Source organism: Pogona vitticeps, chromosome 3 (genome assembly GCF_051106095.1).
Source record: "Pogona vitticeps strain Pit_001003342236 chromosome 3, PviZW2.1, whole genome shotgun sequence".
NCBI classification, from domain to species: domain Eukaryota; kingdom Metazoa; phylum Chordata; class Lepidosauria; order Squamata; family Agamidae; genus Pogona; species Pogona vitticeps.
The window spans coordinates 50,874,493-50,899,621 of record NC_135785.1 but is presented as its reverse complement, the minus strand read 5'-3'; the positions used below and the strand labels follow the sequence as shown (position 1 = coordinate 50,899,621).

General features: G+C 39.4%; 1 protein-coding gene and 1 long non-coding RNA gene across 6 annotated transcripts in view; both read left to right on the top strand.

Moving 5' to 3' along the window:
* ARHGEF4 (Rho guanine nucleotide exchange factor 4) overlaps positions 1 to 25,129 on the top strand; it is a 207,299-nt gene that overhangs the window by 145,455 nt on the left and 36,715 nt on the right. The window contains exon 1 of one of the 5 annotated variants that reach the window (XM_078389382.1): positions 24,847 to 25,037. The exons of the other annotated variants lie outside the window; for them this stretch is intronic. Within the exon in view, the coding sequence (XP_078245508.1) occupies positions 25,017 to 25,037 (21 nt within the window). The 5' untranslated portion in view covers positions 24,847 to 25,016. Of the gene's footprint in view, positions 1 to 24,846; positions 25,038 to 25,129 lie in introns of those variants that run through there. 5 annotated transcript variants of the gene reach the window in all.
* Positions 19,164 to 23,757, top strand: LOC144587879 (uncharacterized). Its single transcript, XR_013543069.1, has 2 exons — positions 19,164 to 19,536; positions 19,938 to 23,757. It is a non-coding gene; the product is annotated as an uncharacterized LOC144587879 (long non-coding RNA).

Sequence of the window (25,129 nt, the reverse complement as noted above, 5' to 3'; positions counted from 1 at the left end):
CCACAGGATGGAACAGGAGTCCTCCTGCACTAGTGGGTAAATAGGCACTGAGAGTCTTTCTCTCCAACAATGGCTGAAGCTATAGGGTATTGATTCCCTCACCACCACCCTGTTCCCTTGACTAGGAGAACCGTAAGGGCATCATTTTCCAAAGAAGTAGTTGTGCTATTCTATCTCAGCTTGCTGGCAAAATGAAATGAGGAAAGGGTTAGGAAAAGGCAAAATATTGTGGGAGCGAGCTCCGCTCTCAGGCATCGCTCGGTGGTGGCTCAGGCGCTTGGGGAAAAGGGCTGGCAGTGCGCCTCGCTCGCCGGCTCAACCCCCAAGACAGTGCCTCTTGCACCCTCCATCCCGAACTGCAGCCTGCCAGCCGGCAGACAGGCAGCCTGGCTGGCAGGCTGCAGTTCCAGATGGAAGATGCAAGAGGCGCTGTCTTGGGAGAGAGCCGGCGAGCGAGGTGAGGCTTTTTTTGACTCTTGACAGTTTAGGATGTGTGGGCGCTTCAGGGGGAGCAGGCAAGCCATGGGTCTCAAACTATCATCTGGTGGGCCACAAATGGCCCCCGGGCCACATGTTTGAGACCCCTGTTCTAGAAGGCTTATGATAATGCCCTCTCAAACTGCTACCTTCTTCATCTTTGATCATCTCTAGTCTTAAAGCTATCCCATTAGTGTTAAAAATGTTTTCGAGGCTTTGATGACTTTCCATCTAATAACCCAGATGATGATGATGATGATAATTAAAATGCAGACAGTTTCTTAAACTTTTTAAAAATATGTTCCTTTCATCCATCTTCTTTCCAAATCAAATGATAAGGAGACGGTAGTCAGGAGCTCCATTAATGAAACTGCTTATGCACGGGGGCATCCTTTAAAAATGGCTCAAGTCCAGTATTTCTAACAGTGTGTTGAGCTTGCATCAAGGGCAATGCATGCACAAGTGAGAGATTTATACATCACTGAACGATTGAGCCTTATGTTCTGGTGGTGCAGAACAAGGTTCCAACTTATGTATTTAAAGAAAATAATAGTGGCATATGTTTTTTGACATTGAAGTTGGTTGCCTTGATGACGTTTTGCTAGATGGAGCATTAAAATCAGAATTTTGGTATGAAACTGCTTCTAAATCAACTTTTGAATGCTCTCCATTAAAAAAGTAGCTGTTTAGTCATTGTAATAGTTAAAGACCACTCATGTAGTAATGTGCTGAGGACTCTGGGACTGCATGAATTTCAGCATAATCTCTCATGTAAAAATAGGTTCTGTTTATGTTCATGTATGTCTCCTCCTCTCTGAAAATCAGTTGGGAATCAAATTGGAGATGAAATCAGAGATGTTCTGTTCCTGGTAAGAATTTTGAAATATGTTAATTGTCAGACTATATAATTATATTTTCCTACATTATGAATAATCTCTTTGCTACCTCATCAGTTTTCCTACATTCTGTTTCTAAATATATTGGTTGGAAACAATTCTCATTAGAAATTAACTGCCTTGCTTTCATGTGGTATTCATTTATTGTTTTAAAAATATATTTTTGAAGAGGGGTATTTTGAGAATCTGTAGGACGTTTTCCATTGCTCCTAGTTTATTAAGATCTCTCCCCCACCCTTCGATACTAGGAAAGTCATGTTAAATGCATTATGTGGGATCTGGAAGTGGATGCTTGAACAACACATTATTAAGATGGTCTTTCTCAGTGGTTGTCCCAACAAAGCTCTCAGGTGACTTAAAAATATCCTCTGCCCCCAAATACTGCCCAAGAGAACTTCAATTTTTTTTCCTATGGATTGCTCCTCATACCAAGTATTTGTTGGGTCATAGTTCATGTTTCTGTAAGACCACATTAAGGCAAGGGGAGGCAAGGGGAGGCAAGACAGCACATGACCATAGGTAAAAACATAAAATGATGTAATCCAAATGGAAATGCAACTCATAGATCCACAACTGATTTATATCATGTCTCATGACACATTGCAGAACATCTGATCAGATGTGTGATCCCCTCTAGGTATATATGTGCTGCAGGCAAGCAAGAAGTGTGTGTTAAACATTGGAGGGACAAACTGCCAAAAATATTGAAAATGAAGCATCTGCTAGGGATCACAGCAGAGTTGCAGAATGTTGTAGTTTCCCAAACACTCAGCATGGGCCTCTGTACTACAAGCACAGTGAACTTGCCTGAAAATTAGACAGACTTTCTTGAGAGTTATGAGATGCTTAGCAATAGAGCAGGCATCCTCAGAAGACTACAGGCTTTTCTGCAAAGGCTTAGAGGTGCTTCATCAGAAGTGCAACAGTAGCAAATTTCCTACATCAAAAGAGTACTGGTTTGCTTGGCTTTTGAGGGTTTTTTTTCCTAATTCATCGATTCTATTGTTGTTAAATGTGTCTTCAAATTTACTGGCGTTGTGGCCTATTTCAGGAATGAACATGAGGGCTGATCTGTGAGAAATTGGAACATCAGCTGCCATCCTTGTTATATAGATGGAAACTGGCCACAGGATCAGTTTCTAACTGTGTCTGGAATTCCAACACTCAGCCGATGGGTTTCATTAGCTGTTTTCAAGCCTTCCATAGAAAGAAGATGGCAGCAGCGATCAGGATGGTCTGGGATTCCATGAGCAACTGCTGCGTTTCTCTAGTTCTTTGTATGTTTGGGTAGGGTATGTGTGTTGCCCCTATTTTGGAAAATGTGTTGACAAACAACTTTTCTTGGCAAAAGTACTTCAGAGCAGAGGGCCTGAAAAATGAAGGAAGACCTATGACAGAGCTGTTGGCACAGAAGGTGACAGATAATTCAGCAGCCACTTGCAATGTTTTTTTCGGAGGTACTGCTAAATGAATCAAAAGGCTTAGCATCAACATTCAATTCCAGAAGCATGATTTATAAAATAATGTTTCTGCAGGTGATAATTCTTGTAAGAGGCGACATCTTGGAGAAATGTGGCAAGACTAATGTCTGCAGCTGTATCACTGTGAGGCCTCATGTGGTGGTTAGCCTATTCATTTTTGGCTTTGAACTTCTTACAGCTCTGTAGTTATCCTGCCGCGTAACAATGATTCCTTATTTCTTAGAGAGATTGCAGATCTCATAAGAGTCACAGGCCAGATGTAATCAGCCTTTGGATACAGACCAGTACCTGAACTGTATCATTACTCACTGGATGCTGCTAAGTGGGTACTAATAATATGGTTTTAAAGAGCTTGGTTTTATCATAAAACTAATGAGTTCTAATTGTTTGAATTCTGCTTTGGCTGTTCACTTCTTGTTTTCTGGAGCATCCAATATTGTAATAAGCCTGAAACATGGCTTACAGACTCACATTTATGCAAGGTGACAGGCTATGATAAGCTTACATCCAACTCCTAGTCTCATTTAGAGTGAAACTGTTAAATCAATGGGAGTTACAGAGGCACAGGTTTTGTCCATATTATTGAGAAGCCTCAATACATGCATACATGTATACAGATTGAAATGCAAGTACAACAGTTTGTGCATAAGCTCTGTTCAGGGGATGCCCATTTGTTGTCTGGGTGAGAATAAGTTCATGTTTTATACTGTAACATCATTCCCAAAATATATTGGCTCTGTTCATTTCTCCATAGGAAGACTTTTGAAAATTATTGGTGGATTGAAGAGGCACGATTCTGTGGTTCCAAAAGTTTACTGAAACACCTGCATTGGGGGAAAAACTGATCTGTATTGACTAGTTGGCATATTATAGCTTGCACTAGAACTATTTATAGTTACCTTTATCAACCGAGTTATTTTAAGATGAAACATAAATCTCTATCAAACCATTTTGAATAGACATAATTCTTAATTTAACTGCCCGTTTTCTAGCTGTTGCTTGGAATTTTGGAAATGTGGAACCATTAGGCTGCTGGGATAGCAAGCAGTAGCCCTTTGCAAGTAAAACTTAGTGATGAGGCTGATTTGTTCCAGTACATCATCCAGCTGAACATGAAGCACCCAAGAGACCTTTGCTTCCTATATTGAGGGGTCTAGAGATCTACCATATAATAAGCTTAGAACAGCAAAGCTGGAAGGGACAAGGAGGCCCAGTGGGGAATCAAACTCCCACATTCTGGCTCCGCAGCCAGAGACCTAAACCACTAAGCTATCCAGCAGTTATACACAAACCCAGCTTATGTTTTCTTCCATTCTGGAAGCTTCCTCTACTACTTACTTAAATGTAGCAACACATTGCTTTCTTACATGTATAACATGGTCCCTTTTTTTAAGTTAAAGAGCTTCGGTGTTGAGTACTATATAGAGCAGAGGAACAGTGCAGGAAAGAGATGCTTAACTTTTTCGCCATTCACAATTTCCCTTCAGCAGAGCTCATATGGGTATAGATAAGAACTTACATTCTTGCTCTTTAAAGAAGGTGATACAATTTGTTCTGACTCATGCTTTTTACAGTGAACATATCATAAGGAGGTTGGTTCAGACCCAGACAATGCTCTATTATTGATATTGTGGGACTGAAAAGCAAAGACTCCTGAAAGGTCTACTGCCATTTTGTTCCTAATTCTCTTCCCAAGCAAAACAAAATCGGTGTATAGTCATTTGTTGCGATCAGCAATAAATGCAATCCAGGAGAAGCTGTGTGCATTTAAATCCCCTTGAAATCATTTCAAAGAGCATGTAATTGCTGTGTGCTTTCTCTGGATTGCTCACAGCATGTTTCTGGCTTTGGCTTTTCTTTCCTTTCTTTTTTTTTCTCTTTTACTTTTTAAAAGCTTGCCATGTATCCAGCTGTCCAGGGCAAAATAACTGTGCTTCTGCTCTGGCACAGGCTGGGTGGTATTTAAAAAGGCTCAAAATTGCATTGGGCTCACCAGTTTACACAAATAATACCTCAACCAAAGGAGTAGTTACCAACAGATGATAATGTTTGGATCAGAAATCCTTATTGATCTAGGAGTTACTTGAAAGCAAGGCAGGCCCCAACCAACTCCTTTTGTGGGCAAAGAACAAAATGGCACCTCCTCCGCCATCAAGTTCCACAGATGGAAGGGAAACAGATTGGTAACTGAAATTGGTAACAGGGCAGCATTTTAAACAGCATGTGTGGACAGCCGGCTGGCTTAAAAGATCCAGGGAAGGGGATAGGACCAACACAGCTCTCTCTTCTATTACCTTTGCTTTAGTCCCCTGCCCTCCTGATATCTGCCACATAAGTCAGCCTCCTCACTCTGCCTAATGGTAGGGCTGGATTTGGGATATAGTCTAGCTTCTCTTTCAAGGTTAATTTTTTTTTCATTAATTCAGTTTTATTATTTGTACTAACCTTTCTCCCAAAAGGAATCCAGGGCAATTTACAAGATTTAAAACAGACAATATTTAAAGCTTTAAAAACTACAATAAATGATTACAATATTAAAAACCAGTGAAACCCATGTCATATTAAAATGAGTACATAAAATGACTTAAGGCAGTTTTAAAGACACATTAAAAAATGAAGAGACATAGCCGTTTTGTATTTTGTTCAAAAAACCCTAGTAAGTAGCAAGTTGCTGAAAAAGCCTGCCTGAAGAAAAAGGTCTTTGTCTGCTGGTGGAAGAATAACAAAGAGGGGGCTTGCCTGGCTTCCCATGGGGAGGAATTCCATAGCTTGGAAGCAGTGACAGAGAAGGCCCTATCTTTTGTTCTCACCAAATGCAGTTGTCAGGATGATGGGACTGAGAGGAAGGCCTCCCTGGTGATCTTCAAACTCAAGCAGGCTCATAGATTTGGGACTGAGTCTAGAAACTGACAATTAAGAAATAATCTGTAATTACAGCTGAAAGCACATTAATGTTGCAGAGGTTATTGGGGCAGTCTTTCTATATTTGTAAAACCAAAGGAATCCCATGCGTGAGTCTGAAGACTAATCACCAGTCAAAATGAGTTGATGTGCCTGCTTTTAAGATGTGAAAGAAGCTTATTCTGTGACACCCGGACAATTGCATTTACCTCTTTCAGTCATTTCTAATGTCTGTTTCTGGCATGAATTATGCAGGAAGCTGTTTCAATTCAAATTAAGCTATTTGTCCATTTACCGCAGAATTGGCCCATATTGATAGAATTCAGAGAATCAGAGAACTGACTCTAAGTCCATATTCTACTCAATCAGGAAATACTGTATACACCTAAGGCTAAAGAGAAGGCCTGCACAGCTTCTTGGAAGACACAGGAGCATGGAAGGGGCTGCTTATGTATAGCCGATATCATGATTTGGAGGAAGAAAGGAAAATGGTCCTTTTACACATTGTGTGTTCCGTAATGAACGTTTACTCTTGGCTGGTGGATGAACCCCAGCTAAGTTCCAAAATCATGTCGTGTCTAACACAGAGTTTCATGAACTGAATACTAGTACTCTTACAAATATTTAAAATAAAAATATATATTTACAAAACAAGCTTCTTGCTGTCTAACATACATATAACAACCAATTCTCATCAGCAGACAGCCATGAAAAGTGGTAAATAGGACTCACAGCCTGTTCCTGTACATTGGTATAATATAGTGGGCAAACACAGAGAGGTGTCACTCCTTACCTAAAAATGAACATTTACACAGAAAAAATAGCTGCTGTTTGTCCAGAAAAACAAAGAACAAAAAAGTCTACCATGAACTGTGAACTCTGTGAGCAACACAAATGATTATCTGAACCCATGCCTAGATATTGGGTTGGTGAGACACACATATTGTGTGACTAGATCCCATATTCCAAAAAGAGTTTTATATAAGAAGGAATGGCTGTACACTTTGGAGGCAAAGCGACCCACACTGACCCTCAAATGACACTCCTCAAAGAGTACTCCCAGTATATAATGGGGCAGAATTATAGTCAAGAATCACCCAAACAGGAGGTAGGTCCAAAGCAAGGATACCCAAAATATATAGGGTTGGGTAGGAAAGTTGAATAAATATGGATGGACTCTCGCACCAGTCATGAACCTGTTTCTCTTTGAGAGGTTCTGGTCATGGGATTTTGCTAAATGTTTCCTTAAGCTTATTGAAGTCAGCTTTCTTAAATTCAGAATGCCTATTCTACTATCCTTGGCGTTCCCGTTCTTCAGTACAACAAATGTTTTTATTTATTTTTATTTTATTTATTCAATTTGTATCCTGCTCCCATTAGTGTCACAGCACTACAAATCCCCAAAGGGTGAGGTTAACATACTGCTTTACCAGGTTGACCAATTTTTTTCTAGTTGACAGGGATTGGGTGCATAGTAACGGATGCGCTTGTTGTGTCTTCTGAACTCTAAGATAAAATTGTGAGCAAGGCTGTTGAGGAATTTACTACATTCCTGGCAGAGTTGGACAGGCAACAGATATCAGTGTGGCTGAATTCTTCCATTCTGCTATCTCTCTCTTCTTTAAATATTTAGTATTCAGATCAAGAGGGCATCCTTATCTTTGCACTAACTGACAGTTGCTCTCAAACAAAAATCTTAGCCTTTCCTGCTACTGAATTCTTTAAGTGGAGATGCCACAGTTTGAACTATGACCTTTTTTATGAAGGCTATACCATTGGATTTTGTTTCCTCCATGGTGATGTATACTTTTTGCTGACTGGACTACTGAATTGTAGGTGGGATAAGACAATTAAGGTTCAATATGCACAGCATTTTAAAAAGTCTCCAGTTAGTATTTTGTTTTAATGTTTTTGGAAAAAAATGCCTGACCCATTGCTAATTTAGCATAAATTGCTTTTGAATTTCAATGGCAATTCATCAAATTCTAGAATAGTAGCTATTTTAGCACTGATTTTCTTATCACATTGTCAAGTTTTCGAGATTTTTTTCTGACAAGATAACTTATCTGTTTTTCACATAAAGACTGTTTTCACACAAATAGTTTCTCATGTGAAAATTAGATGGCAAGTCCTGTGCAGAACCGTATCAATTTTTTTTAAAGAAGTTTGAATTTAAACCTAACATTTTAGCAGCAAGAAGAACCTTATGGTCAAGTCCTTTGACATATCTAATGGAAAGTAAGTTTCAGAATTCAGTGTGTTTTACTTTCTAATACTTGCATCTAGGATTGAAGCTCTAGAAACTAATTGAACAAATTTTACTGTTTAAAACCATAGGTTGCCACAAAATCAACAGTAACATAAAACTGCACTGACTCAATATATCTATACAGGAATACACGATGACACAGCTTCCCTTCTTTCTTAAGACTATTGATGCTTGGCACATATTTTCTTTGCTGCCAAAACAAATTTTGCTACTTGATAGGTAGTAGTTATATCCCTACTCACAAGTGATGTACAAAGTTGAGCCAAGGACGGTCTATCACACAGGAGTCTGAGAATGGCAGCAAGAAGTTGATTTCCGAGATGCTCATATAAAGGGCAACGTAACAAATAATGGAAAGCATCTTCAATCTCTCATGATCCACAGATGCACAGTCTTTGCTGAAATTGGACATTGTCGTATCTCCCCTCCAAAATGGCTGATGGCATACACTGAAAACGTAAAGCTGTGAATACTTTTCTTACAGGGGCCAAGGTTAGATTAACAAAATAATTCTCCAAACTAAATGATGCTTTGTAACAGGGGAACCAATGAGAATAGGACATTTGTGAGATGGCATACAAATCCAGCCACTTAGAGTGAAGACTTTTTTTTCTTTAACCAGATGCTTGACTCTATTAGAGGCACAAGTGGATAATCCCATAGTTCTGTAAAATGGATCTTACTGAATTTACCTAATACTTTTGAGAAGGACAATGAAGTTGGATTTTGTAGCATTCTTTTGGGAGGCGAGAGTCGCTCATGCAGGCCAGTTTCAGCCAATAACATGGCCAATGCAATGTGGGACTGTGTTTCAATTGGGATTAATCCTAGATCAGCCCTTAAGAATACAGCAGGTATGCCACGGGAGAGAAAAACTATTTGATCTGCAAAATATATACACTACTTGATCAAATCCACATCTATTGGGTGATGAGATGTAATGTAGAGGAGGACATGCCACTTAAACCTTTTATCAGAAGAGAACAATTCCATAGGTAGAGCTTTTCTCATCTTTTGCTGAGTGACAAGCTGCACCTTTCATTATGAAGGGACTTGATTTATAGGATGTTGAAAATTCTAGCCCAGCGATGGTGAACCTGTCACACATGTGCCACAGCTGGCATGCAGAGCCCTTTCTGTGGGCATGTGAGCCATAAGTCGTTGGATCCCTACTCCCTCCCCCCCCCCACAGACAAACCTGCTGCGGTGCTGGCATTTCGACAGGCAGCAGGCCAGGATCTGGAGCAGCTGGCGCTGGCAGCGGATCCAAAGTGGGGCCTCAAGGCGCCCCTGTGCCCATGATTTCCCCTCCTGCTGCCACTTCCGGTTCTGCCACCATCACTTCCGGTTTTGCCACTGCCACGTCCTATTCTACCGCCATGGCCCGTTGCCTGCTGGGTGTCCTCCCCCCCCCCCCCAGTTTGGGCACTCGGGCCCAGAAAAGTTTGCCACCATTGTTCTAGGCTGTGTACAGATGAAGCAACAGGAAATGGTTCTTCCTTAGTGTCACAGTGAATGTAGCCCTAGTGATCTGATATCAATGACTTATTGCAGCTACTTCCTCAAGCCCCTTGATTTCACTTTAAGAACAGCAACACTGATTAGAAATTGTCCAATTAGTTGCCGGTATTCCTGACAGAGAAAGATATGAGAAAAGAAAAGGAAAAAAATGTCTTGAATGGTTCTGGAAATGTTGTTGAATTGCTCAGAGGGAAGAAGAGCTTTTCTCTGATTAGTTAAATGAGTACTTATGTAGATATTCACTTATAGTTAAATGAGTAGAAAAGCATTATAATTAGCACAAAATTGCCCTGGGACTGGATAGATCTTTGTGTGTACTCATCATCACACAGACTGTCATAGTACAGTGACTAAAGAAATTCAAGTATAAATTAGTTAAGTCCCTGGTCCAACTCCTGTCTCTTTCTTGAAGTCATTCAATGGCCTTAGGGAAGCTACTTCTTCTCAGTTTCAGTCCCTACATATGCAAGATGAGAGACAATGATACAACACCTATTTCAAAAGAACAATATCTTGCAGAATTGTAAGACTGCACCACACAACAAATGTCTAGTACACAGAACAATTGACAGTATTGCAAAAACGTTAAATACTGTGCACGATCCAATAAGCAGACTTTAGAGAAGTTCCTCTTTTCTTGGAGTCCAATTCTCAGTGTAGTCCATTAGCCATGGTGATTGTTGGGGTAATGGAAATTGTAGTCTAAAACAGAACTCCTAGAAACTTTGCTCATAAGCCACAACAGCCCAATGGCACACACTTTGAGGCTGATTTGATAGGATTATAGTCCAAAACACGCAGCCATCTAATAGTTCTAATGGTACATTATGGGGCTTGTTTTGTTTTGCTTTGTTTTGAGGGTACAGGTTAAAGCAGAATGTAGACCTGCGTGAACAATTAGACTAGAAGTCATGGTGGTGCACAATAAAGCAATATGTACATGCTATGGGCAAAGTTCTGTATGCCTTTTGTGTTTTGATACATTATATTGTTTTTTCCTGGATGAAAGAGAGCGACCTGTATTTGTTCCATGTAGCATTGCCAGAGAATCTCCTACACTTTGTCTTCACAGTGCCATAACTTTGAACTTTATTGTTAGACTTTCTCAATCCTTGATCCATGCAAACATCTGCACTATTTATTAGTGCTATAAATTTTTCATATCCAGATGGAGGCATTTTTCATATCCCAATGTAACACTAAACTGCATTCAATGGAGATCAGACTGTTTTGCTTATTCTGCTATTCCGATAAGTTGCACAAATCTTCTTTACACAGGCTCACACACTATAAAGCAAGGCTACAATAAAGGTGTTAAACCTGGCACAAAAGAATCTAGTGATTTAGAGCTCAATTCATTTCTATTCATGAACTCAGCTGTTGATATGCCAGTGCCTGTTTTGCTCTTTTGTCTACCAAATTTATATAACAATATTAGATATTTCAGTGTGGATAGTTTTGCAATATTTCTTGGTTTGCAGTATGCTTAGAAGCTCGCATCCCTGTGAATCCTCTTCATGATACAGTATAGCCTTATCTATCCTTGTTATTTTTTCCTAGAGAAGAATCACGCAGGATAGTCATTCTTATTTTGCTCACTTCCAATTTTGAGCTAATCTGAGCATTACAGATAACCCATTGTTAGAATTGAAGTCACATTAGTGTTCAAGAGGTGTGATTCAAGGAGTCCTTCATGACTGAGAAATCAAACTTATAAGGAAAGAATAAAGATCAATAGCCAAAAAAACAGGCTGTTAAAGCTGCTGTGATAGTCATGCATAAACAGCACTTAGGGAATTCCTTTTTTTTTTTTAAAAAAGGGAGTGCTTCTTTATTTGGCCGCACAATGCAACACAGAGGCAGCTGTCTTTAAAAGGTGTCCAGAAAGTGCAGTTGGTCACCAAAATGCTGTTTCAAAGTTGGACTGTCAGGACAGAGCACTTAATTCCAGTTGTAGAGTGCTTGGCTCATTGGTTTCCTGCTTCAGCTTATGGTGCTAGGTCTTACTGTAAAGCCCACAAAGATGTTTCATTTGAAGGGAAATTAGATGTTTGCTTTATACATAGCATACAGCTGTGAGTCTTATCTTCCCTTCATTTATTACATGGGTGTGGGAGTGGGTGGGGGCACCATATGCGGAGAGGGGACACTTACCTCATTCATCTCCAACAGAATTGGAACAAAAAAGTTCATCCTCCCGCAAGGGTAGGCTATTTAAGAAAATACATTCTGTTTGCACCAAAGCCTCACACCACCTCAAACTGATTACTGAAGAATTTTTTTACCTGCATAATTTTGCTTATCCCCTGGAGGAGGAGGAAAAAATAATTTCAACAGAGAGTTCTGACAAGGTATGAGAAATTTCTCAACAGTTCTCTCAGAGTTGTGATCTTTGGAACTCTCACACTTCCTTTACTGTTAAGGGTATGTTGCTGTGTGCTCTCTTTTTTCTCAAATCATAGAATAACTGAGTTAGAAGGGGCCTGTTGAGTCCAACCTCTCGCTTAAAGCAGAGATTCAAATTAAAGTATATTGGACAGATGGCTGTCTACCTTTCTTTTGAATGCCTCCAGTGTTGGAGAGCTCATCACCTCCCAAGGTAACTGGTTCCACTGAAGTTTCTAACTTAGAATCTGGCAGGCTGCCATTATGACAATAGCATTGTTTTGACTAAACTCTGCAGAGCTTGGAAGAATAAAGGCCTGTTGCACTAGGGTGCTACAACACTAAAATATTGTAGCTCCAAGGTACTGGAACTACAAAGAGTGCAAACTATAGAACTTGCAAATGCCATCTCCATATTGCAACATAAACAATTCAGCTGTCAAGATTGACATAGTACAGTGATTTTGCTCGGAGAGGCAGCTAATTGTTTTGCAATGACGATAGTAACCTATTACTCAATTTTAAAAGCCCTTTTATTTTCATGGCTGTTTTTGCTATATCCCACTGATAACACCCTATGCATACAAAAGTTCATATCTTGACACTACTGTTGTACTGCTGCTTTTACGGTTAGACAGTTTTCCTGATATTCGTACTAACAGAAGCATAAATGAAAGGTCATCTCAAAAAGGACTTAAAAACTGGGAACGATTTTACAGCTGGACTCGAAATATGGATTGGAAAGCATAGATAAAGGAAGAATGTGAAGGTCCAACTAGGGAATGGAGAGATTAGTAATAACTACAGCAATTCTGGTAAAACCTGTTATTTTTTTTTTGTTATCTTCCTCTTTTAGTATAATTGTACAAGTGGATGTAAAAGTACTCTCTCGCTCTCTCGAATTTTATCTTCCCCTACCCATATCTATTTCCCCAGCCTCCGTCTCCCTACTCTTAATCTTATTACCATTGAAAATGAATAAAAAAATTTAAAAAGAGGAAGCTTTCCTGATAGTCAGTTGAAATCTGGCTTCCTATAACTTGAGCCCATTATTAAGTGTCTGATGCTCTGGAACGATTGAAAACAAGTTCTACCCTTCCTCTGTACAACAGTCTTCCAAGCACTTGCAGAGTGGTATCATGTGTCTCCTCAGTCTTTGTTTCTCAAGGTCAAACATGCTCAGTCTTTCTTCATAGGAACCTTATAATGAGGGTGAAAGAGGAAAGTGCCAAAAATGGTCTGAAGCTCAACATAAAAAAACCCAAGATCATAGCTACTGGTCCCATCACCTCCTGGCAAATAGAAGGGGAAGATGTGGAGACAGTGACAGATTTTATTTTCTTGGGCTCCATCATCATTGCAGATGGTGACAGCAGCCACAAAATTAAAAGACACTTGCTTCTTGGGAGGAAAGCGATGACAAACCTAGACAGCATCTTAAAAAGCAGAGACATCACCTTGCAAACAAAAGTACACATAGTCAAAGCTATGGTTTTTCCTGTAGCGATGTATGGAAGTGAGAGCTGGACCATAAAAAAGGCTGACTGCTGAAGAATTAGAGCCTCCTCCTGTGGTGCAGGAGGAGGCTCTTGAGAGTCCCCTGGATCGCAAGGATATCAAACCTATCTGTTCTGAAGGAAATCAGCCCTGAGTGCTCACTGGAAGGACAGATCCTGAAGCTGAGGCTCCAATACCTCTTTCATGATTCCCTGGAAAAGACCCTGATGTTGGGAAAATGTGAAGGCAAGAGAAGAAGGGGACAACAGATGTGAGATGGTTGGACAGTGTCATTGAAGCAACCAACATGAATTTGACCAAACTCCGGGAGGCAGTGGAAGACAGGAGGGCCTGGCGTGCTCTGGTTCATGGGGTCACGAAGAGTCAGACACGACTTAACGACTAAACAACAAGAACAACAATGCATTTTGGCCGAACAGAATCCTAAGGCCATTTAAAAGTGAGAGAAATGAGCCACAGTTGTCACCAGGAGATTGGTTCGGAGACTCTCAATAGATATTTCTGCTGGCTGCTTTATTTAATCATCTTGCTGAAGGCCTTACTTGCAATGGCCAGATCAAAATGTCTCAGAGATTTTAAACAAATAAGTACGAGTATATAGCATCTTGAGGTGCACCTCTTCTATATATGGATTCTGAGTTGCTCTTTAGTTTCTACTATCTCCATTAACAATCATTTAGCCAACATATATTCTGCAAGAATTTTCAGAATTTCCTATATGTTTGGAGGCATTTCTACTATGTATCAAAAAGAAATGTACCAGCTGACAGGGAAATAGTTCTAGTTTCTCAAATACAAAGGTCTTAGAATAATAGTTTGCTATTAAAAAAAATCAGTGCTTTGTCGTAAGAAAAACATGGAATAAAAGGATTAAAGGATTGCCAAATAAATAACTCTTATGTGTTGTCCTGCTTAAAGCAGGTGGAGTGAAGCAGGCTGGGCAGCAGCAATGTGCACGTGCACATGTGCTTAGACCAAAGAACTATGTCACAGCTGCTGTAAGAAGATTCTAGGATCTTCCCTCTTGAGGAAGTAGGCAGCTTGTGACCTTTTCAAGGGATTATCCTTTCAGTCAGGTGGCTGTGTGACATGATTTTCACAATTTAATGCTGTATGATATATAAATGGCAAGTAAAAGTGCTGCTTTTTAGAAGATCTACATAAACAGCTTTGCACGCTTCACGCTCCAAGTGTTGCTGGATTGTTGTTCCCATCAGCTGCAGCCCCCCAAAAAAGTAGTTGAGGGATTATGGGGATTGCAGTACACAATTTTCAAGAGAATCAGATGTTCCCCCTTAGCATGGAATGTTTTTCTTAAAAGGTAATTTGTTCATACAACTCATTATAGGATTAGAAATCCATCCCATTGCTCTTGCTGTTTGCCATGTTCAAAAGCAATGTGTGTTTATTCACGGTGTTGCTCATTATTTTGTTCTAAATTGTTATTATTTTTTTTAAAAACCTTAGAACTGATAAGCAAATAGCATAAAACATGAACAGTTTCTCTTAGGATTCCTTTTCAAAAAAGGCCTTTAAAAGTAATGTTTAAAAGTAACTGGAAATGTTGCCTTATTACATCTGTAAAGCAGTTTTGTTCCTACTTCTTATGTTACATTTTAAATTTTACTTTACTGATTAACCATAAATTCCAAGCTCTGTGTTTCCATTCTGGTCCCATTGTGGTCCCAAAAGGTTAGCATGGGTAAGGCAAGTATGCTTTCTAATTGTGGGCAAACTATTAGGCTGAAGTGGGTTCTGTACTAGAAAAGGGAGGTTTTTTAAAATTATCTGTTTGGTTAATTGACTACTACAGTATTTTATAATATTTATAATTTCTTTGATAAACTGTGTTTTCCCAAACATAAGATAGGGTCTTTTATTAATTTTTCTCCAAAAACTCATTATGTCTTATTTTTAGGGGATCTTTTATTTTTTTCATGTACAACTATTCAACTATTTATTCAAAAACAGTCATTCCATCTTCTTCTGGTTGCTGCACAATGGTGGAGGGCGGGGTTTCACTTAATTGGGGCTTATTTTTGGGGTAGGGCTTATATTATGAGAATTCTGAAAAATCATAAAGGTAAAGGTAAGGGTTTCCCTTGACATTTTTAGTCCAGTCGTGTCCGACTCTAGGGGGCGGACAGATGCTCATCCCGTTTTCAAGCTGTAGAGCCAGCGCTTGTCCGAAGACAGTTTCCATTGCCACGTGGACAGTGTGACTAGGGAATGCCATTTTACCTTCCCACCAAGGTTGTAGCTATTTATCTACTCGCATTTGCATGCTTTCGAACTGCTAGGTTGGCAGGAGCTGGGACAAAGCGATGGGAGCTAACTCTGTCGCATGGATTCGATCTTATGACAGCAGAGGCTTCTGTGGTTTAGCCCACAGCGCCATATTATATTATGAGAATTCTGAAAAATCATACCAGGGCTTATTTTAAGGTTCTTATTTTTGGGGAAACGGTACTAGTTGTATGTTAGAAAATACAACCCAAGTGCAAATCTTTTTTGGTATTCACTCATTTATTGGGCATGTACTGTTTGCATCTCAAAATGGTTGTGTGACTCTGCCCTTAGATACATTGTCTTTTTTGATGCCTTGGCCTGTCTTTTTAGGTAGAACTGGGAAAGTTGAATGAACTCATGCTGTATGAATTTATTTTATTTACACAACATGCACCCTTTCTTACACATTGGGAGCAGCAGTCTAATTGCTAGTAGGAAGTGTGTGCGCCTTAGTATATGTGTGAGGGAGATAGCATATTAATCACCTGTCATTTTTGTGCTGGGTTCGAAAAACAAATACAGTAATTTGTTTGTCTGTTTAATTCTTGCATAGTCAGACCATGCCCCTGTACTCTTAAGGCTGGTCTGAGTATTTGCATTTGCTTCATATGTAATCTTAAAAATGAAATTTAAAACCCACATCCTCTTTTCCTCAAGATAGTCCAAACAGAATGCTGGTGTCTGCTGTGTGCCTCTTAAATCACCTCCCCCTTATGTAAAGTTGCAAATATGGATAACTTAGAAAAGGATTCACAAAGATTTATAAGCAAAATTAAGTTTGCAAGGGAGACAAAAGATCTGTCCGGGAACACAAGATAAATTGTGGAAGAATGGATGGGACCTCTCAAGGACAAACATTTGGAAAAGCATTGGTATCAGATTCAAATTACTGTATACATTCAGTGTGCTATGTTTTTCTTTTTTCATTTCATCTGGTTTGTGGAGTTATGTGATTAATAGGTCTTATGTCCATTTTAATAATGTTCAAACGTTGATTTTGTACTGCTTCTTAATATGGGTCAGATGCAAGATGACTGTAGTTGCAAAGCTTGGAAAAGTTACTCTTCTGAATAACAACTCCTAGGCAGTATGGCCAAAAAGGTTTTTTCCCCCTATTCAGACCATATGGGTTCGTGATTAAGAGATTGGTTCGTAGCCACTTACATTTTTCTAAGGAGTTGTACCTGGTAAAATCATGACCAGTACCTTGTCTACATAATATGAAGACTAAAGTGTCTATATTCTGCTGACTTGGAATGACAGCGATGCTTGTTTCTTATTATAGGAGTTTCCTTTTTCTGAGTTTTAGAGAATGAACACCAATGTTTATGCATATTTTACATAGTGGATGATGATTTGCTTTAGAATAATTAACTGAAACTGATTTGGTTAAGGGCCTTTTCACCATCTTCATGGACTAGGCTGATGGAGTTTTCTCTTTTTTCGGCTTTAGTATTAAGTTAGCCATTTTTCAGTTTTAAAGAGGCTTATTAGTCTGTCACAAATATTGCATTGCTATACATATTTTCAGTCTTCTGTATGTAGCAAAAAAAGTTATTTTTCTAACTCTAATGTCAGCACAAGTTCCTGAAAACAGCTGTATCTACACTTCAAAGACAGTAGTCAGTAATGACATCAATGGAAAGACGATTACTCTATCTATTGCAGGATGTCTATGTTTGAATGTTCATTATCACTGTTAATGATACCATTGTCACTTTGAAAGTTAATTAATTATGTAATTATTTTCATTTTCCCATCTTACTTTCTACCCCTCTATTATTGCTGCAGCTGATTGGATAGCTCATTGAGTGAGGTATCTGGCTGTGGAGCCAGAGGTTAGGGGTTCAGTTCCTCACTGTGCACCCGAAAGAGGCCTATGTGGCCTTGGGCAAGCTGCATGGCCCCAGGACACCACCACCACACACACACCCTCCCTGAGAGGAAGTGAATGATAAACCACTTTTGAATACTTTCTACCTAGAAAAATCTGAAAAGGGTTGCTATAAGTCACAATTTACTTGGAGGCATTCAAGAAAGTATTATCAGCACATGAGATCACAGCAATGATTTTGTGTTGGGACAGCAAATTATCATTCAATAAGTCAATTCTAAAAATGGCAGCTGTCCAAACAAAAATTTTTAATTTTTAAAATGGGCTTCAGATCAGCACCAAGTCTGTCGTAATTGTAGCAGATAGTCTGCTCTTGCTCTGTGCCAGATTTGTTGAAAACTGGGCAACGTTCTTCAAAAGGAATTTTTTTTACTTCCTCCTTTCAGCAACAGGCAACCCTAAATATGACCAGATTTAAAATAGATCATATAAATTGATAAGACCAGTCTTGTTTATCTTGAAAGACAATAGTTGGCTCCATCCACTTTTTAATTTGGAAAGAATCATAGCTATAGGGGCTGAAATATTTGTCCTCAAAAAAGCCTTTTCAAAAGTGAGAAGCAGCAGAACAGGGTTGCTAGCAAGAACTTTACATGGGCCAGGAAGGGAGATGATTGGATAGCTTAGAGCAATTAAACTTCACAGAAATAAAGTCAAAGAGGTTTTCTTTGAAGAATCAAAAAGCAAACAAATCCCATTCATACTTTTGAAAAATAGCCATGACAACTGCCTTGTGTTTGAGTAAGAAGTGGTTAACTGATAAAAAAAAGAGTAAGTTTCTGAGATTTTCCTTTGTTTTGTGAATGTTAGTGAACACAAAAGGGCATCCTGTAGAGGGAGTGTAGACCAATTTGACTGCTGCCATTGGTATTGCCAACATTCAGGCTGTTCTTTGTTATATAAAGTTTGGCATTCTTTTCACTGATGGCACCACAGGCACAACATTGTTCAGCAATATCAGACCGTTACCTGGCATTTTGAATTGTGGATACATGAAGCACAATACCCCACATTCATAAAATGGAAGGGTGTTTTTTTTTTTTTTTTGAAGAATTGAATTGTACTCTTTATATAGGTAAACCTGTGGCCTAACTATTATTCTCCATATGCCTGACAGTGATTTTAATGTACAAAATATCACAGTGCAATAAATCTGTTAGTCTTTAAGATGCCACAATACTTTTTCTTTTATTTTTGCTTTGTTTTTGCTCTTCTTTGCTTTAATCTTTCCTGTTCTGACTCCTGCTGTTGTCATTATACAATGTGTAAGAGAAGCACCTCCGTTAATCTTCTGAATTTTGACGGTTTTTGGAGCTGTAAAAAGATCCTGTTATTTTAATTTCCACATCCATTTCTGACACTGCAAGGAGGCTTTTAACCCTCTGTGAGATAGGCCCACGTTTTCCTCGTTACTCCACCCCCAGTCAGTTGCTAGGGCTTGCATGTATCCTAGCTACCGTGCTTAGCAAATAGGTGACTAGCTCTTTGGAAAGCCAATATCGCAGCTGAAATCTGTAGGCTCCAGCACACGCAGTCTTCCTGTTATAGGAGCTTCGCTTAGCTGATGCTATGGAGGCAATTACTTTGCTGAAGATGAAGTGGAAAAGCTGGTGCTTTGCTGAGATAAAACAAAGATAAGGAGGATTGCCTGGAACGGGAAGAGGATGTACTTGCGTGTGCGTGCCTTGTGCTTGGAAGCTGATGATGATGATAATCATCATGATAATAATGGCTGTGCTGAAATCATCAGGGTTTGCCTCCTGACAGCCGCAGAATACCTCTATTGTTTATAGCCCCCTCCTTCCCTGGCTTCCCCCACGCTGTCTTCCAGAAACAGCGCTGCTGCTGTTATTAAGTCGGCTAAGACGCTGTTTTTCCTCAGGCTGGCTCTGAGGCCGTTTCCAGGTATGGCGAAGGGGTCTAACCAGAGCAGGCACAAATGGAGCGCGCTCCACACATTCCTCCGGTGCAACATGAACCCGGAGACCCAACGTGTGGTGGTTTTTGTCATTCTGCTCTTTCTTATCATCATCAATGTTGTGCTCATGTTTCTCCTGGCATTTTATTAAGGAACAGGACTGTTGTTGCATGGTGGTATTGATAGTGGCAAAGTGTGGATAGGTTCTTCCGGGACTGGCTACATATCAGCAGGTCAGCTCGTCATTGTCTGAATCTGGTTTTCCTTGTCTTCTGTCATCGCCGTCTGTCTGAGCGTGTCTCCTGTGATTATTATTCAGCGCACTGTATCTCTCTCTCTCTCTCTCTCTCTCTCTCTCTGTTCCTGTTGCCTGTGTCTTGCCGTCCAGAGCACCGTAACATCATTGAAAGGAAAGAAGTACTGCAGCCAGCTTGGTTAACTGAGTAGGTGCCCACCAGCCACCTCTCGTTTTCATCACCATGATGCTGCACACAGGCATGCTCAGCCTCTTAGCTGAGTGGACTTTGAAGCATTCAGCAGACTGTATCTGTGCACTCTATTGGCTTGTTAAATAGCACTCATTTGATGAACTTCTATCCAAGGAAAAGGCCGTGTGTCTCCAGTTGCTGTGAGAAAATCTCAACCCATTAGACTCAGTATTGCTGTATAATTGAGACCATTGGATCTCTGAAAATATGTCCACTGGGATGTGAGTAATGCCCAATTAGCCATCATTGATTAATGGCTGATCATTAGAGTACATAAGAAATCTATGTGTACATTTGGTGACTGCACAGTGGAACGTATGTCTTCACCAGTGTTTATCTCATTTGTCCTAATGACTTTGGAGTTCTTTATTGAGAGTCATGGGTGAAAATGGTTGGTGGGAATCTTTGGACAACAAAGTGCTTTTTTCCTGTTCTGATTCTAATGCAAGGACTGTGCCCCTGATGTTTGGGGCTGAAATAAGCTTTGTGAAATCAAGCCGAACCTGTCATCTGTTTGCTGTTATGTCTTTTGTTAACAGCCTTGCTCCATCTGGAAGTTCAGACAATAGTGTAGAGCTAGGATAGGAGAAAGCACTCAAGTTGGTAGTATCAAAGGCAGTTGATTCTTCAAGAAACACTGAAATTCAAAGAAGTCATGTTCCCAAATGAAATGCACACAGAGTACTATGGTGCTTACTATTCAAGACTTTGAATAAATTCTTCAACCTGCTGGAAATGTAACAAGTCCTTTCTTGGAACTGTAGGTGCTACAAGAGAGCTTTGGGTGCATTCTTCTCCTGTGTTCCAAAATTTGCAAATGGACATGTCATTTCCATTGTGGAGTGTCATGCTGTCGCCTAATGGAACAGAATCCAGTCCTGAGAACCATTTTGTTAGGTGTATGCATCATGTCTTGTGTGACGTGTTCTGTCCTAATCGATTATCTGGGTCTGAATTGTAACACACATGCTGTGGCAGCCTCCTGCCTCTGAAACACACAAACCCCATTAAAAACGTACTTTGTGCTTTGGTACATATGGGAAAGAAGCTAGGATTACTTGAAGTGGTTGGTGCAGGCCTGATAATTAATTAGTCTTCAGAAGAGTGATCTGGATAGCTTTTGTTAATGTGAATGAGGCACCACATTTGGTGGTTAAGGCAAATACTGTAAACAAAAACACAAGCTCTAGGAGAGTATTGTTTTCAAAATATAATGTAATGTTGGGAAAAATAAACCCAACTAAATAATTTTTTTCAAGGTTGAAAGCTTTTCCCCCCCTATGCACTCTGAATACTTTTGGAAAAATGCTTGGGGGGGGGAGAAACTTTGCTTTCATGATAAAAATCAACAAAATGAATATGAAGGGTAGACATTGCCTCCAAAAGCTTAAAGGCCTCAGTCTGCATTTATTAGCTGCAGCCTCCCTTGGGGTAGCCTCCATTCTTTTTGTTTGTTGTCTTGAGCACATATTTAAAATGTAAGTAAATGCTATGTATTGTATGATCCAGGAGTGTTCATAAAGTCAGAAACAAAGAAATGCCATGTTGAAGTAACTAGATACAAAACACTGAGGGCTATTTGGTTAAAAACTGGGGATTATTTTTTAAACCATGCAGTCTCTCTCTTGTGGTAAGTGCGCAGCAGCCTCTGCATACACAAATAGTTCTCTGTACATAGGCTGGAGGATTTACGAAAGTCACTCAGAAAAATAACTATTTTGAACTATCCTCTCCCAGAAACCCTTAACCAGTGTGGCTAGTAACTAGTCCTGGCAGGGAAGGGGTGATCTTGGAGTTGCAGTTTTAAAAGTTAACATCTCAACACTCAGCTATAAATTGAAAATAAGCCTATACTGTATCTGACAAGCAGCTCCAGAGCTTCGAAATTTCACTTTTTTTTAACTACAACTCTCAGAGGCCATATGGTCTGGGGATTCTGGGAGTTGCAGTCCAAAAAATAACATTTTAAAGCTCTGAGCTTCTCACAGTGAAAGCCAAAATCTGAAGAGGCTGGGGAATGTGGGGAGAGATCAAATGACAAATGTCAAACTCTCTCTATAGTTTATCCTGAAAAAATCTTAAGAAAATTGACATTGAGGCTGTTTTCTCAATAAGATTCTTAAAGCATTAATTCACAATATATCAAGGGGTTTCTAATATTGGTGCTCAGCAAGTTTTTTTATCTGTCTTTTGTTTCGGTTTCTTATGTGTTAAAAACCTGTTATAAGTGCTGTCTCTCACAGTAAACACAAACTATAGTCATAGCACATCTGTCAAGCCTAAGTAAATTATTAGTGCCAGAAAACCTGCATGCAAAAGGTAAGCAGTGGGTTAACAGAGATATGACAGACTACAATAGTATTTATATCAGGCATATCAGGCAAAAACAACATACAAATAAAAAATAAAGAAGACTAACTTTAATGTGAGCTTTTGTGGACAAGTCCACTTCCACAGATGTAAAAGGAACTTTAAGGTGCCACAACATTTTTGTCTTCTTTTATTCCTTTTTTGTTTGTTTTTGCCTGATAGGCTAGCACAGGCTACCTCTACTAAAACCACCACTACGGATATCAGGTACGTCACACTTGCAGCAAATCTATTGGAGTCAGTGGGAAAAGTAAGTTAAGTCTCATTGATCTCAGTGGCTGTATTCCAGGCATTACCAGATATGTATCCAGACCATTGTCAAGAAGTGAACTCTCTGCTTTTTACATTTTTCCATAGCTCCTTGCCCACCCGTTCCCATGATATTTAAAGCAGTGGCTTTCCCAGGCATCCTTACACCCAGACATTGTATGTATGGAGACATACTATGCTGCATGATGTATCTTTAAATCAGAGGGAGGCAACTTGTAGCCATCCAGAAGTTATCCTTATCTGTCACCATTCTTTACTACTGGCTATGCTGGCTAGAGAAGGGAGTTACAGTCCAGTAATATGGAGGGCGGCCACATGTTGCCAACTCACAATTTAGATCATGGAATGAATCTCTGTACCTGATTGGTTTAGATTGTTTGGTTTAGAATTAATGCTCTACAATTACCCTATTCTTGACCGTTCTTCTTGGCCTTGTCAAACTAAGTGTATGTGGGCCTGTGCACATATGTGCACATCTCCCAACAAACTAGTAGAAATGGAGTGATAAGTTGTGAAACTATCTGATCTGGATGGAGATTTCCAAACTGTCTTGGATAGGACAAGTTCATTCTTTCAGCTTTTTCCTAAACATTGTGCCACCTGTGATGATGCAGGTAGCCACTGGTATCTAGAAGAGGCTTTTTTTTTTGGCACATGCCTGCAACCTAGCTGGTGATTCATGTAGTGATCAAGTACAGACTGCTTTCCTGTATGGGTTTGCTTTTCAAAATAGTTTGAAAACATCAACCAGTGCAAAATGTGTCTCCTCATATGCTGCTGGGGACGAGGAAGTACAAGCGTATGATATCATTATTATACCAGTTCCACTGGTTGCTGGTACATTTCTGGGCTGAGTTGAGAGTGCTGATGTTTACCTTTAAAGCAATTTTATATATTAGGTTATTTAAAAGATCTCCTTCATCCATACCTTTCCAGACTATGAAGTCACCAAGGCCTTGTTTCTAGGTTCCTATTTGGTAAGAACAATGGGGTTGGCTGATACCAAAGACCCAGGCTTCTTGGTGGTAATCCCATGTTTGTGGAATTCACCTGTATTAATTTTTTTCCTTTTAAAAATAATCTTATTTAGGATTGCTTTCTCTTGAAGAGTTTAAACTGCTCCTGGTCCATAACTGTTTCAAATTGTCATTCATTATAATAATGTGTTGCTGGTTGAATTGGTTTATTCTGATGTTTTAAATGGCTACTTCTACAGAAATTGTATTATATGGTTGTTTTGTACAGGCCACCGTGAGAAGTCTTTGGCCTACAAGATGGCTTAGAAATAAGTAGATAAATAAAGCAAGCTTAACATAAAGGGGCAGCTTGGAATCGGACTTAGTAATTCTGTGGCAAGAGTATTAAATATAATGATATTATTCAGTGTGCTGTTCAGAAGATGGGAAGTTACTTGCTTTGCAATCCAAAGTCAGAACTGACTGGAATGGCTCCCTAATGAGGTTCTTAATATATGTTTGTATGTTTGTATAAGATGTTGTTTGCTACTTGAATTAAATTGGTATTAAAATAGTCCAAACAAACACCTCCCTTTTCCAATAAAATGTTTTTCCCACCATCTTTCTTAAAAGCAGAATTCATTCAATTTTTTATTATTAGTTTTACCAAGAACTTGTTTTCCATATTAATTTATTTCCATTTCACTAATATATTTCAAAAATGTGAATTGTGCATTTCCCAAGAAAAACAACACCACACAATTTTACCTAAATTGATAAACAAGAACAGTAGCAGCACCAACATCTGCATTTCTCAGTTGGTCTCCCGAGATATGTTGGGTTGTAAATCCCATTTTTCTCAGCCACTGTGCTAAATGAAGTGCTGACTGGGATGATGGAAGCTGTAGCCCAAAACTGGAGGTACAGCATGTAGGGAGACTGATCTAAAACAATGAACTACATATAAATAAGAGATTAAAATTATAAAACAATTTACAATTATATAATAACAAGAGAAGTAGCAGACAAGGAACTTTTAAAAATACATCCTCAGATGTCTACTGGGAAGGAGAATTCTTATCTGCTTGTTAAAGGCTTCTTTTGACCAGTCTTTCCAATCTTTTATTTGATTATTGTTATTTATTAATGATATTTATATTCTGTTTTTCCACAAACAAGCTCCTATAATACTGTTTTTCCTTTTCCCTGAAAGAGAGTGCCTGGCCCAAAGACATCCAGGAGAATTTCATGGCTTGGTAGCGATTAGGACTCAGGCTGTCAAGTCAGAGTCCAAAACGTTAACCACCATGAGACCTTGTTAACTTTGCCTGGCCTCTTTACTTCAATGCACAGTGGTGGCAGGAGGGGAAGTGGACACAGAACATGATCTCAGGAGGTGAAGAAGTAAGTAAGTAAGTAAGTAAGTAAGTAAGTAAGTAAGTAAGTAAGTAAGTAAGTAAGTAAGTAAGTAAGTAAGTAAGTAAGTAAGTAAGTAA